Source organism: Glycine max, chromosome 17 (genome assembly GCF_000004515.6).
Source record: "Glycine max cultivar Williams 82 chromosome 17, Glycine_max_v4.0, whole genome shotgun sequence".
Taxonomy (NCBI): Eukaryota; Viridiplantae; Streptophyta; class Magnoliopsida; order Fabales; family Fabaceae; genus Glycine; species Glycine max.
The window spans coordinates 24,076,334-24,092,264 of NC_038253.2; the positions used below are offsets into that span (position 1 = coordinate 24,076,334).

The following is a 15,931-nucleotide window of genomic DNA, read 5'->3' on the forward strand; positions in this document are numbered from 1 at the left end:
CTTTTACTAATTAGTTTTATATTACGTACGTTTTTTCAAAATTGGAATCCATATAGATATTAATGATATCAAATTTATTAAATTTTATCTTGCAGTCAAATTTTATATTTTTTAAAAAATTATTGTGTTAACAATTTAATAAATCCGTGCAACAGGTTGTAAATCTAGTTGAGTAGTTTATTTTATTATTTAATACTATTAACAAGTATTTTATACAATGTATGAATTTACACACATAAATAAATAGATCGATAAGAAAAATTAAAAAAATTGCATTTAAGAAAATATTGTTTTGTTGACAGTAAAGAATATAAATGAAAATATAAAATAGATAAATTTGAATTTCTTTTATTTTTAAGACATTGAAATTAATTTAATTAATAAACTATCAGTTTCTAAAATTAATATTAAAGATTAATATAAATTAAAACAATAAAAGAATTAATCTAATATATAATTAAGAATATGAATTTGAGTTAAAATAAAAATTCATAATACATCTTAATAAGAAAATATATGATTGCAATAATAGAAGAATACATATATGAATATAAAAATAATTATAAAGACTGGTTAAGTCTCAAACTTATATTTTCCTTCAAAAAAGTCTGAAACTTATAATATAAGTTAAATCATTTCATATTTCTTTTACACTTTTTGAAAAGAGAATCTCCTAGTCTCCCTTTTTTCTCAAAACTAAAGTATAGACTATAAAAAGGGAGAGGTATAAGAATATAACTCGAAACATTGTGTTGTCTACATAAACAATATTCTACAAGGACTCGTGTTGAATTTTAATCAAGCTATCTTTCTTTTCTCTTTTTTTCTATCCCCTTTATCAATGACAATGACACCATTTTGTTTTTTGTAATATTCAATAGAAAATTTAGCCAAAATTAAAATGTCCCGAGAAATGCATATCTTTGACCTTGTATTGGGGAAGGTTTCAATTCCCACATTAATGGTTTCCTTAAACAAGTCAACATTGTTCACTGCTTGTTTCCAAATTCTTGGTCAAGTGTACACAACGTTAACCATACAACCCGGAACCAAGCCTAATAAAAAAAATCGAAAGTATTTGACAGGTAAACAAACTCAAGCCCACAGTTTTTCTTTCCTTTAGAATCAGCCTCATATATATAATGTAAATTTGGTTGTACAACATCCAAAATGTAACAACTAACAGTAAAATAATGGTATTAGAGCTTTATTTTAAACATAGTAAAATTTAAGCGCTAGCTAGAGAACAAAAACCAACACATTGAGAGAGGTGGAAAATTTCTTTATATATGCCTGTGGTATGCACAATAAGAACAGCTAAGAGGACATGCTACGGAATATGTGTCAAATGTTGATCTTATCTATAGGGCAGTCTCTATAATTGGAGGACCCAAATACTCAATTCCATCCATTTGAGAGTTTTCTGGCATCTCAATTTCTTCTAACCATCCGTAACTATCATTCTCTTCTTTCACCTTACCACTTTCTCCATCTGCAGCTTTCAAAATCATAATTTGTCAGATTCAACAATAATGAACAATTGAACATAGCATAGTTGATGTAAATTCTTATTCATGTTGGACTAATTTGGATCCAATCAAGAGCTGCCACCTCGTGTAGCTCATGTTTAATTGAGGATTTTTTTTCCTTCCAAATTTAGTACTACTGGTTACTGTGCCACGTGAGGTCACAGCTTTATGGTTGCAAACTTTATAACCAAAGATATCCAAGCAATAGAAATATTTTAAGGCCCAATTTACTTGAAAAAAATAAAAAATAAAAAAAGCACAAGTTTCCTATTAGGGAATCCAAGACACATACCATAAAAACCAGGTTGTTTGTAGGTTGCAAACCCATAAACTATATTGGACTTTGATTTATTTTTGTTTGAGTCAAATAAGTCCATAGAAAACAATCCTATAAAATTGAACAAGATTATGAATAGTGTAATTCTTCCTCTAAGTATTTAATTATAGAATTGATTATGAACATTTAAATGTAATTGAAATATGTGTCTGAATTAATCTTAGCCATAAATTTATAATGAAACATTTGCATGGTTGGAGAAATTGATTTTAAAAGTAAAACAAACAAGTCTTAAGCATTTGGTTAAATTTTTATTACTTTATTTTCCTTAAGAGAAGTTGTGCGCTCGACCAAAAAAAAAAATCCTTAATAATAAAAGCTGTTTTTAAGGAACAAACATGTGATACAGAATCAGTCCAACAGAAAGTGAAACCTAAAGCAAAAATTGAAAGACTTTTTTTACTTTAAAGGAAAACAAGTAATATGTGAGACCTTATAGGTAATGTGTAACATTTTTTACTTTAAAAAACTAATAACAAATATTGATTGGCCTAAACTCAAGTTTTAGTTGCTTTAACCTTGAACTAACCATTTGTCTCAAAATGTCATTCTGTACAAGCTAAATTATAAACATTGACATATAATTGTTGTCAAAAGTTAAAGTGTTGCATACTTGGAAAAGCAGTATAAGGGTGATCTCTATAGAAAGAGCAATCCCTGCCATCATCTTTGGAATAAGGTGGCCCAAGGACATCAAGCACAGCACATGGAGTTATAGCTGTGAATTCATGGATGTTGCCTCCACTTTGTGGATACAGAACTGAAGTGTCGCAGGGTGCTGTGAACACATTATTAGCTTTTAACCTTGCCAATCTGACTGCAAAAACAGCAAGTGCATGATTGGTCAAATTTAAAATACTAATATATCCCATGAATTCAGATTCATTTAAGTTAGAGTAAAATATGTTTTTAATCTCTATATTTTTTATGAATCTTGTCTTTAGCTCCTGAACATTTTGATATTTGCGTAATTTATGAACTTTATAAAAAAAATATTTTTAGTTCCTGAGCTTACTAGCTAATTTTTTGGAGACTAAAAGTAAGATTTTCAACTAGACAGTATATATATATATAAGGACTAAAAACATATTTTACCATTTAATTTAATTTTGATAGAGATATGATACTCACACTGAGATGGTTGGTGCAACAAATTATGAGAGACCTCAGAATCAACCCAATCGTAGGACTTAATATGCATTTGACCCAAAAGAAGTTTACTGAAAACAGTCATTTCTGGGTGGTTGTGGAGGGGAATGACTCCCTTTGCAGGTAGGAAAAAGAGGCAGAGCTGCATGCACAAAAGAGAAAAAAATGCCCTTTAAAATTAAGTACACACATCTAACTAGGAATTGCTTTGGTGAACAATGACTAAAATTTGAGGTTACAAGACATACCGAGAAATTCTCACAACTATATATGGTTGTGCACGTGACCCTTTGGTTCTCTTTGACAATATTTTCAGGCTTGAAGAACTGCAGATCTGATCTTAGCCCTACATCTTCTGGCTTCATGCTATCTGGTTATTGAAGCATCACAACAACACTTCAGATGATGAGGCAAATAGGAATTAATTAAGAACCTGAATTTAGGAAGAAAATTAAATACCTATACACATTAAGTATAGGATAATAGAATATGACTTGCAAATGCTAGTTTGTGCACAAAATGCATATCAATTTGTGCAACTTTTAGACAAGAGTTAACTGGTATTATATTTTCCCCTAAGAAAAAAGTAAAAGAGCGGTAAATTGTTTTCTTGAAGTGTTCACATTCACCATATTGTTAAACAACAAATACACTTCAAATGTTTTCATTCTTTTCCTGTGCTAAAACTTGAAATTTGGAATTTATTTAATTTTTTAAAAGGGAATGAAAGAATGAAAAGTACCAATCACTCACTGACTCGTCCTAAGTGGATGGAACTAGAATCACTTTTTTTTTTTAAGAAAGGAACTGGAATCACTTGAATACCATATATCTCTATTAGAACAAAACACCCAATAACTAAAGAAAACTGACGTTATATTATCAATTTGAAAAAGGAACAAAATATACACAACTAAAATTGAAAATTTGATTTAAAAAAAAGAACACTACGGCGTGAAGACAAAAGAATTGAATCCTCAGTGTGGTGCAAAAGCTAAGGAATATGAATGGGCACACACTTTCCATCTAAAAAAAAAACAATTTATGTAAAGGGGCATTCTACTTTGACGTTTTGGCTGATTATAGGCAGTATACATCAAAATTCCCAGATTTTCGTATACAAGCACATCGAAGTTAGGCTAAAAATAAAAGATAAAATATATTTTTAGTCCCATGTGTTTTCAATAAAAATTAGTATTAGTTTTTGTATTTTAATTTTGATTAATTGGGTCCTTAAACTTTAGAAAAACAGTGATTTTCAACCTTTCTCATAGACCTTTTTCACGGTGAAGAGGGAAGGAAACTGCTTTTGTAAAGTTCAAAAAGATCGAATCGATAAAAGTTGAAGTTGGAGAACTAAAATTAAGTTTTACCGAAACTACAAGATTCGAAGCACAAATAGAAAGAAATCGTACCAAGAATGTGACACAGTTTCTGAACATCTTGTGGTGAGGGAACAGTACCACCAGGACCCTTGAATGTTTCCCTGCATGAAACAAATAGCTCCTGAAGTGCCTTTGGGACTTTATTAGGCACTGTCTTCTTATTATGAATCCTACGATGATGATGATGGTAAGGTTTCCTCTTCTTAACAATGACCCTTTTCCCATAACCAATAACCTTGTTAACATGTCCAACTCTGTCTCCACCCTGCTCCATTTCAATCGAGACACCACCAATATTATTATCCCTCTTCATACGTGTGAATACAAAATCTTCAATGTTATGATCGCTGAACAAGCCTTTGTCCTTTTTCACAAAGCCACTTTCACACCAACATCAGAAGAAAGGTTTATATAGCCCTCCCTATGTCCTTGAAGGATAACTATTACCTAATTCAATTTTGCTTCAACTGTATTTGTCAAAAATGAAACTTTCAAGGATTTATTTTCCCTTTTCTTCTCTGGGGCTTGTGAATTGTGATCTTACAAATCTTGGTAAAAAAAATTTGGTGCAAATATGAAATATGGTTTGACTAAAAGAGGAAGGGGGATCTTTGATATTTGTAGAAATTAAACAGTGCAAAATTGACACAAAATAAAGCTTATATTAAGGATGATACGATATATGATATTTCTGGGGATGTTAGAGAATGTTGTGGGAGAAAGTTGGATGTCATGTTAATATATATTTGAAGAAAGATAGACACGTAGAGAGAGAAAAGAAAAATACTAAAATAATGAAATATATCCAAAGATGGAAAACCATGGGCCATTTAGCATGGGATAGTGCTTTTTCTTTGGTTGACAAATGTGAACCGTTATTGGAAGTCCTAAGCAATCAATTATAAAAGGAGAAAATAAAAATAAATGAAAAGGAAAACCAGTATTTGGATCCACTTCCCGCCCCCCATAGATTTTGTTTGGGAACTAGCGGTTAGAGCGACCCCTTGTTTTGAGTTGAGACGGCGACACAATGTGGATTTACCAAAACAGCCCCTTGGTTGTGTAATTTGTAAGCTTTCTTTCTTTATTCACCGTTGCTGGTTTCTACAGGGAGTTTGAGAATATTAAAGGTGTCATGCGAACTAATTATAAGAGGGAGATCATTTCTCAACTTCGGGGTCTTAAACTCGGTTTTCTTAAGTAAGATTTTGAATTTGTGTATAAGAAAAATGTGATTGAAAGAAAAGATCTTACTAAAGAAGAAGAGATCTCATTAAAGAAATTAATCATCAATGAAAAAATTGATGGATACTATACACCAATATCATGGTATAAAAAAGAAAATCATTTAATCATTAAGTAATGAATCGACTAATGTGAAATTGTTGATCATATATCTCAGTTTGAGTCATATATGTGCAGTTGTGTTAAATATTTAGAGAAATTTTTTTATCACACATCATAATCTTATCTGACTCAAATAGAATTGTATCCGGTAAAAAATATACTTAGCCTTAAAAAAAACATCATTATTGATTAAATAAATGTTGGGGTAATATCTTAATCCGTTTGTAGTTAAAGCTAGCTTGGTTAGATCTGTGATAGTTATAATTATATTATAAAAAAAAGGAAACTAATAAATAAAAGCTTTCTTAGATCTGTCATTAAAGGGGATGAATGATCAATGTGATGTGCTGTGTAACGCGCATGGACATAATTTGCGGACTGTAAAAAGAAGTTACGTGTCGTAACTTAGGATTTGTTCTCTCAGTTGAAAAAATATAAAGTCTAAGAATTTAATATATTTTGTGTATCTTAAAATATTACGTATTTTTATTTTAGCTTCTATAAAAAAAAATTTTATTTTTAATTCTTCGTTTTCACAGTATACATATTTTTAATTCTTATTAAAAAAATTAAAATTATCAATATACTGTAATTTATTTATAAAATAAAATATATATTTTATCTAATAATCAATTATTTTTATTTCGTCCATGAATTATATCTGACAAAGTCTAAATCTAAGTATCGTACAAAGGAGATTTCAACATCGTTAAGGTACCGTAGGCTAACGTCTAAAGTTTTTTTTAAAATATTTTATAATCTTTTTCACAACTGAGAAGAGAGACACCTTGGGACTAAATTTATAGTGTGTACACATACAAACACTAAACATGATGTCTGATCTACTTGTAGTCATATAAAGTAGGGAAGTAATAATACCTCTATACTTTGTTTAATTAATAGACTTTCCTTTTTCATCCACACTTAGATAGCAATTTGTAGTCATAGGAGTTGGAGCCTCCTTTCTCTTGTCCATATCAAACTTCTTGAGAATTTCCTTGCTTTTGTCCAATTTGTTAAATACTTTGTTTGATAGAGAAATGTTTCATGATCCATTTGTTTTACTTGAAGACCAAGAAAATACTTTAGCTCTATCATCATTGGCATTTAAAACTTCATGCATCATGTGCACAAAATCTTCACAAAGAGATTTATTAATGCAACCAAAAATAATACCATCCACATAAAATTGCACAAGAAAAATATTATGAAAGTACTTTTTAATGAAAAGTGCATTTATCAACTCTTTCTCTCTCAAACTTTTGTTCAAGGAGGAAGTTGTTAAGTCTCTCATACCATTGCCTTGGTCCTTGCTTAAGTCAATAAAGAGTTTTCTTAAACTTGTACACATGATTTAGATTTTTGTAATCCTCAAAACCATGAGATTGAGAAACATAAACTTCATCTTCAATGTATCCAAATAGGAAATCACTTTTTACATCCATTTGGTATAATTTGAAATTCATAACACAAGCATAAACAAGTAGCAATCTCACGGCCTCTAATCTAGCTACTGGTGCATAGATTTCACCAAAGTTTATACCCTCTTGTTGGTTATAGCCCTTGTCTATTAGCCTAGATTTATTTCTAGTGATCAAATCATGTTCATCCAATTTATTTTTAAGCACCCATTTAGTGCCAATGATGTTCATGTTAGTATAACGTACCAATTCTCATACATCAGTTCTTTTGAATTGGTTCAACTCTTCATGCATTGACATTATCTAAAACTCATCTTTTAGTGCCTCTTCTATAAGCAAGGGTTCTACTTGTAACACAAATGCAATGTGCTCACAAAACAAGTTTACAGAGTTTCTAGTAGTCACTCCCCATTTCAATGTCTCTAATGATGTTGTTTATAGAGAGATCCCTAGGTGTTCTCCATTCCATGGGAAGTTCTTATGATAAGGGTCCTTCCTGAGGTTCATTGTTCATCACCTCTTCACTCCTTGGAGATGCTTTTCTTGGACTCCCTACATCATCATAAAAAACAGGCACCTTTCCCTCCTTTTGGGGGGTTAGGCTCATCAAAAACAACATGGAAAAGTTCTTCAATCTTTAATGAGTTCTTATTGAAAATCCTATATGCCCCTAGTAGATGAGTATCCTAAGAGAAATCATCATCATCTTTTTCATCAAATTTGTCAATTTATTCTTTGTCATTGTTCAAAACAAAGCATTTACAACCAAAGACATTGGGATGTGATATATTTGGCTTCCTACCTTTGTGGATCTCATAGGGTGTCAATTTCAAGAGAGGTCTTATAATCACTCTATTAAGAACATAGCAAGTTGTACTAATCACATCCACCCAAAAATATTTAGGTAGATGGTTTTCATTTAACATTGTTATTGTTAATTCTTCAAGAGACCTATTTTTTCCTCTCCACAAGTCCATTTTGTTGAGGAGTTCTTGGAGTAAAAAAATTGTGATTAATATCATTCTTTTAACAAATGGTTTCAAACTCCTCATTTAAAATTCATCCTCATGTTCTTAAAGCTTTAATTTTCAAATCTTTTTCATTTTGAATTAGTTTGGCTAATTTTTGAAAAGCTTTGAAAGCATTATTTTTCAAGGGTAAAAACAAAGTCCATGTAAATCTAGAATAGTTATCCATAATCACTAATGCATAATAGTTCCCTCCTATGCTCATAGTTCTAGAAAGACCAAACAAGTCTAAATGCAAAAGTTCAAGAGATCTAGAGGTAGAAATCATATTTTTAGCTTTGAAAGAAATTCTAGATTGCTTACCATTTGAGAAGCATCACATGAACCATCTTTCACAAACTTAAGCTTAGGAATTTCCCTAACTAACTCTTTAGAGATAAGTTTATTTAAATGATTCATGTGAATGTGAGCTACCCTTCTATGCCTTAGCCATAAACATGTCAAGCGTGATGATGAAGCACAATCTACATTAAGCATGTACGTATTTCCAATGCAGTTACCAATAAACTTAGTTTGATTTGTGATTGGATTACTAATAGTGCAACAATCTTCATTAAAAGAAATTGTATAACCTTCGTCACATAATTGGCCAATGCTTAGAAGGTTATACTTCAATCCATCCACATACAAAATATTCTCTATCAAGGTAGTTAGTGAGTTTCCAATGCTACCTATACCAAGAATTTTTCTTTTTCTTCATTGCTAGAATCACTTGAAGTGCTAGAAGCATTCTTCTCCCACGGTATGTAAGCCTTCTTCCTCTTGCTATGACTCATTGCCTTCTTTTCTCATCCTTGTTGTTTCTTTAGGTAGATGGAGCATTCAGATTTTATGTGGTCCGGCTTGCCATACTCGAAACAAGTGAAGTCAGGGAAGGTTGAGTCATTATTCTTAAAATTCTTCTTTTGTTGAAAGGATATTCCTTCAAGATTCTTCTTGTTCAAGAACTTCTTAAACTTTCTAATATATGTGTTAGATTTTCACTCTTGGAACATTCTGCATTTTCTTCATCGCTCTCATTACTATATGGTATGAAGGATTTTAGTGCTAAGCCTTTACTCCTCTTCTCCTTAGCTTCCTCTTCAACCATCTTAGTCATGTCTATTTAATATTCTCTTAATTTCCCAAATGGCTCAACATATGTGATGGAGGTGAGGTCTTTGGACTCTAAAATAGCAGTGACCTTCAATTGCCATGTTCTATTAAGGAATTTTAATACTATTACATTCAGCTCTTCTTACTCAAACACTTTCCCAAGGCCTTTGAGATGATTCACTATATGAGTGAATCTCTTTTGGACATCTCCAATAGTTTCTCCTTGCTACATTCGGAATGCCTCATACTCTTAGATAAGAGAGTTCTTCCTTGATCTTCTAACCTCCGGAGTACCTTCACGAGTCACTTGTATAAGATCCCACATCTCCTTCATTGTAGTACATGCTAATACCCTAAAAAATTCATTATAACTCAAGAACGAGTGAATGATATTCACAACTTTAGAATCATACTCTCCTCTTCTAATTTATTTTGTAGTCCAAGATTCAAATGTTTTCTCTACAGTTTTCTCATTAACAACATGAGTTAGAATTGTATAACCATTTACCACAGCATGCCAAATACCTCTATTAACATATTCCTTAAAAAATTTCAGACAAACTTTCTAAAAAGGATAGTTCAGACCACAAAAGAGTGCAGGTTTGTTAATGGGCGCAACTTCCATAATAATCAAAGAATTTTGATAAAACCTTGATTAATTTTCAAGACCCTAGCTCTTATACCATTTGTTGGAATAGTTGGAAATCTAGAAGGAGGGTTGAATAGATTCTTTTCAAAAATCTTTACTAATTCATAGTTTAGGTTCAATTAAAATCACACCCTTTAAGTAATCAATGTTTCCACGCGACACTCTTACTTAGGAAAGCTAGGCAGCAAGTGTCGAGGTCACCCTGTCGTGCATAGGCAACTTCCTCCCCATGGTGATCAGCCTGAGTCTTAAGGAAGTTCCAAACCAAGTGACATCCCCCAAGTACAAGTTTTTTCCTCATGAAAAACTACAAGTACTTACTGACAAAGTTTATATTATTTTCATGCAATATGAAGTATGAAACATAGGCACCGTCAATACATTGATCGTGGATAATTAAAGATTCTAAGTAATCTTTTTCCCTCTCCAGGGATGCTTAGAATTCTTTAACCACTCTATTTTCCCCTCCAGGGATATCCAACTTAGTCACTGCACCCCCCGCGTACATACACACCATACATCCATCACAATGGCATCATCAATATCAACATCATCTCATCTCAATGTCATTATCAACATCAACATCATCTCATATCAGCATTATCATAAACATTAACATAATCTCATATCAACATTATCATAAGCATCAACATCATCTCATATATATGTCATCAACATCATCAATAATCGCATTCCACATATATACATATAAAATTTTGTGCCTAGGATTCACATTTTACAGGCCTTCAGACAACACAAGTCTCATACAACAACAAATATCATTCTCAATTTCATTCATTAATAACTAATATAACACATCTCACTAGTCAAAAACTTGGTTTTTCTTGAAAATCAACATGCACAAGGACAAACATGCATCCCCATAATTGGGTTCTCTGGCCCCAACTATGGTAACAAAAGCTATAAACCAAAAATAAACTCCTATCACCTATCGATATCTCTCCATCAGCTCCTCTCTGCGTCGCTCGGAGGTCTCTCACGTTCATGTTTGTCGGTCCAATCGCAGAGCTGTATATACCAAACCTAAGACAATTTAGTATAAATTTCAATGACAAGGTTAATATCAACAGTTAGGGTCAAATACCCATCCAAATTAAAAAAGGTCTAAGGGGTGTTTCGGGGTCTACATCAAAGAGACATCATTTTGAAATTCTGATCACGTCAACATGACTGGGTTCAGCGAAGATCATGAAAATAACATCAATTTTATAAAAGGGTAACTCCTACAACGTCTCATTTTCAAAGGTTTTTCAAAGGAAGTATAAAACATCCTATTACGGTACCCAAATCACAAGAGGTACTAAGAGAAGCTCAAACTAACTAGGAGAAGACAAGGAAATCATGGTTACCTCGAAGAAACCACGAAAGAAGGGCTGAGAGCTCTGTTCTCTACCAAATCCTCGAGGTGCATTCTGAAGATTTCACTCTGATTAAAGCGTTCATCTTCGTGTTGTGTTCCGACGACAAGCAACTGCGGCTCCTGGCGGCCACCGGTGGTCGTGGGTGCTGAAAGAGGAGGTGTTAGGGTTTTTGGGCGTGAATTGAGAGAGAGGGAGGTGAAAACGCGTATTTTTACATTGTTGGCCATGTTTATAATCTACAGATCTCGCTTAGTGAGCTCGTTTCGCTAAGCGAAACTTCACCTTCCACGCTAAGTGAATTATCTCCTTGGGTTGGAATTACACTTAGCGTGCTTGTCTCGCTAAGCGAATTTCTCTCTTGGGTTGGAATTGCACTTAGCGGGCTTGTCTCGCTAAGTAAGCTATCCAAAGATTATTATTTGGAAAATCCCAACGGTCAAAACATGCAAACATGAGTCATGAACCTACAATTCAAGTTTGAAGGTTATCAAACGGTTAACAAGTCCAAGATCATGGTTTTATCGAAATAGATTTTTGGGTCAAACTCGAAATCTCACATTTACAACACAGGTCAATCAAACTCCACATAACCTAACATCTACACCAAGCAATCACACATAGATAATTCACACAATATCTCAACTAATCCAAATTAATCGAACAATGCAAGAATTACATCAAACATCTATTTTCAGTTATCGAAATTTCAGGGTGTTACAATAATCGATTACTATATGTGGTAATTGATTATCTCGTTTCACAAAGACTAGTTTGAACTTCTGAGAATCAAGAATAATCGATTATGAAATGTAATAATTGATTAGTTTGTCTTACAGAGAGCTCCTTAAGTTTTTAACTCAAACTAATGGATCACGAAATGTGGTAATTGATTATCTCGAAGCACAAAGTCTTCCTTCTTATGAAACTTGCATTGTAATCGATTATGAAAACTAGTAATTGATTAATTTGATGATTTTAGCCAAATTTCAAATAGAAGTCAGTTCATATGCTTGTTCTAACACTTTTTAATTGATTACATAATCTTGTAATTAATTACATTGTGTTGAAGTCATTGCTTCTAAGAAACTTAGAGATTAATCCATCTTTAATCATACTCGATACTCTACTAAGCATAGATAAACAAAAATTAAAATAATATTTTCCACACATGCCTAGTCTAAAACCTTCAATACATATGCCACATCTTTTCAAACATGTTTGGCATTGCAAAATCATAAAACCAAAACTTAAGACTAAATCTTCAATTCTTCAAATCAACATTTACAAGTTCATTGAACGTTTTCTCCTTGTTGTCAACCGACTTTGTATCTACAAAATACTTATCCATATTTGATAATTCTTTATCAACTTATTGTCATTAAACTCATGCGGATGAAGTCTTGTGCTACTAAAGTTCTAGAGTTATATCCTCTATATGCTTTGGATGTTTTGAAATATCCTAACAATATTCCATTGTCATACTTAGAATCAAACTTTAAAGAATGTCCTTAGTGATCAAGATGAAACAATAACATCCAAAAGGGTGAAAATAAGATCTGTAAGGTTTTTGGCCTTTCCACGATTCATAAGGAGTCTTTTTCAAGATAGGTCTAATATATATTTTGTTTTGTAAATAGCATGGAGTGTTTACAGCTTCAATTGAACCTAGAAATTTTTAGGAGTTAAGTTATCATTCAACATGGTTCTAGTCATTTCTTACAATGACCTATTCTTTCTGTCCACCACACCATTTTTTTATTTTCTTGGTGTAGAGAAGTTGGGGAGATTTTTGTTCTATTGATATACATCAAAATTGACATAATATATATTTTAAAAATATACTCTCTTTGTTCCTATATATAAGATTCAATTACTTAATTCATCAAGATTAATTAATTTAGTTTAAAACAATAAATTTGTCTTAAATTTATAACTTTTTTTCAAAATTATATTTGTCATTAATACTTCTCTCTCTTCTATTTTTTTTTTGTCAGTACATTCTTTTTCTTCTTTTAATGGGGGATATTTCTAGTCTAAAAATAATTAATGCAAGAAACATTATAGATCGACCCTTATAAAAAGAAACAATCATTATTTCAAACTTAAGTCTTATAAATAGGAAAGAAGGGAATATAAAAACAACAACTTTGTTATTATATACTTGTATATGTTCAATTTAAAACTTGGCACAAACAATCAAACTAACAATTTTTAATTCAGATAAAAAATTCATTGTATTTTAAGTTAGGGTTAAAAATCTTATTAGCCCCTCTAAATATGGTCATTTTCGTTTCAAATACCTCCTTTTAAAAATATCAACTTCTGGTCCTCTATTTTTGAACATTTGTCAAAATAAATCCCAACACTAACTTTGTTAGTTGAACTTAACAGTGATACCAATTTGTGCTAATTTTTAACCACAACAAAATGTAAATTTTGGATTCGCACTTTATGGTGATTTTTAACAAGAACAAAATTATTCTCACTCTTAACAAGAATATATTCACTCTTTTATTTGGTCGAATGAGTAGTTCTCTTGCTTTTACCTCTTCAACTCTCTCGCGTTTTCCCTCTCACTCTTCCACACAAACTTTCTCGTCAAAGATTGAGCCCCCTTTGTCGTGCTTAAACTGCCACCACCATCCTTTCTTCGCACATCCCTCGCCTTCCCCTTCCTCTTGTCCTCTTTCTCTTTCCTTCACACACAACCTTGCTTACTATCATGCATGGCAGCACTAATGCCGCCACCTCTTCTCCCTCAACAACAATGAACTTTTCCTCTTCCTTAATTTGCAAATTTGAGGATTTGGAACCAAATAATAAATAAATAACACAAAATACTTGAAGAAAGAGACCATGAGAAACATAAAGAAGCAATGAGCGAAAAGGAAATGACAATCTGAGTGATGAGTTGCGGGATAAGTCTCCATTGATGCTTTTTGCTTGTGGTTGGTAATGGTTGTCATGGTGGGTTTAACACTAGTGACAAGTATGTGGGTGGTGTGAGGCTTATTTGCTATTGGGTTTGGTGGTTGTTGGGTGATGCTTATTAGTGATGGTTCCATGAAGATGGCCATGGTTGCACATAAGAAATGCTTGTATGTTGTGTGCCTTGTCTATCAGCTTCAAGGATTAAAAGTGTTGGGGACAATGACTTTCTTTTTGGTTCATATTTTTATCATGTGTCTAAGCCTTTTTATTTGAAATTTGGAATGTTTATTGAAGAAACAATGAGGAAGTAATCATAACAAGCAACAGAAGTAGGCTTAGGCTAAAGTCTATTTTATGGTGGATTAAACATCGCCACAAAGTGTGAATCCAAAATCAACATCACTATTAAATTCAACTAACAACCAGTGTTAGCATTTACTTTAACCTGTTTTCAAAAGTGAAAGACCAAAAGTCAAATGTTTTAAAAGGAGAGACTAAAAACAAACAAGATCATATTTATGACTAAAAGGATGTTTAAACTTAAAATTGCTATATGTTTGTATAACCTAACGAAAAACCAACAAAATTTAAAAAAAAAAAAAAACAAAAAAACACTTTTTTCCACTATAGCCATGGCCAATGTTGGTCAAAATACCCTAGCCGATGTTAGCAGAAAAACCCTGGCCGGTGTCAAATAAATAATATCTCTAGTCGATGTTGGCCAAAACATCCTAGTCGATGTAAGCCAAAAATTCTTAGGCAGCATCAAATAAAAATAGTCATGACTTATGTCGACCAAAAACCCTAATCAATGTTGGCTAAAAAATAGTCATGACCAATGTCGACCAAAAAACCTAATCGAAGTCAACCAAAAATCCCTAGTTGGCATCAGCCAAAAAATCCTAGTCAATGTTGGCCAAAAATTCCTAACATACATCGACTAAAAAAATAGCCCTAGCCGATGTTGACTAAAAAATAGCTTTGGCCAAACAAAAACCCAAGCTAGTGTTGACTTAAAAGACCTTACCAGGTGTGGGCTAAAAAATAATCATGACCGATGAAGGCCAACAAAATCTAGTCGATGTCAACCAAAAAAATATAGTTGACATCGGCCGAAAAATCCTAACCAATGTTAGTTAAAAATAGCTCTGATCGATGTGGGCTGAAAAACCCTAGTCGATGTTGGCAAACAAAACCCTATCATACATCGACTAAAAATAACATATCGATATCGACTAAACATTATCTGTAGGTGATGTTGGTTGAAAAAACCCTAGCAAGTGTTGACTAAAAAATAGTCATGGTCAATGTCAGCCAAAAAAATCTAACCAACATCACCCAGAAAATCCCTAACTGACATCAGTTAGAAAAACCCTAGCTAACGTTGGCCAAACAATCCCTAGACAGCGTCTACTAAAAATAGCCCTGGACGATGTCAGTAAAAAAAAAAAAAGAACGTCGAGCCAAAAACATCACTAGCTGACATCAAATGAAAAAACTTAGATGACAACTGCCAAAAAGTATCCTTGGTCAACATCAGCGAAAAATTCTTATGACTGGCATCTATGAGAAATTAGCCCTAACCCACGACGGCCAAAAAAATTCTTAGTCAACGTTGGCAAAATCATAGCCTTGGCCGACGTCAGTGAAAAACAGCTCGTGTCGATGTTTGTCATAG

The 15,931-nt window shown here is 32.5% G+C and overlaps 1 protein-coding gene across 2 annotated transcripts; it reads right to left on the reverse strand.

Moving 5' to 3' along the window:
* Positions 1 to 1,113: 1,113 nt before the first annotated feature.
* On the reverse strand, positions 1,114 to 5,117 carry LOC100819405 (2-aminoethanethiol dioxygenase-like). 2 transcript variants are annotated; one of them, NM_001399824.1, is made up of 5 exons: positions 4,431 to 5,117; positions 3,264 to 3,385; positions 2,998 to 3,157; positions 2,480 to 2,683; positions 1,114 to 1,492 (listed from the first exon to the last, which is right to left on the reverse strand). In NM_001399824.1, exons 1-5 carry the CDS (start codon positions 4,711 to 4,713, stop codon positions 1,362 to 1,364), a joined length of 900 nt encoding a protein of 299 aa, NP_001386753.1. In that variant the 5' UTR covers positions 4,714 to 5,117; the 3' UTR covers positions 1,114 to 1,361. The 2 variants fall into 2 exon arrangements, with proteins under 2 accessions (NP_001386753.1, NP_001241359.1); NM_001254430.2 differs by having other exon boundaries at positions 1,114 to 1,498.
* Between the last annotated feature and the right edge of the window lie 10,814 nt (positions 5,118 to 15,931).

Excerpts from the sequence above, each read along its gene's own strand:
- LOC100819405 (NM_001254430.2), bottom strand. The coding sequence starts at position 4,713 with ATGAAGAGGGATAATAATATTGGTGGTGTCTCGATTGAAATGGAGCAG. Across the intron at positions 2,684-2,997 it reads GTTGCACCAACCATCTCAGT|TCAGATTGGCAAGGTTAAAA; the intron begins GTGAGTATCATA and ends CTGTTTTTGCAG. Across the intron at positions 1,499-2,479 it reads CCCTTATACTGCTTTTCCAA|CTGCAGATGGAGAAAGTGGT; the intron begins GTATGCAACACT and ends TGATTTTGAAAG.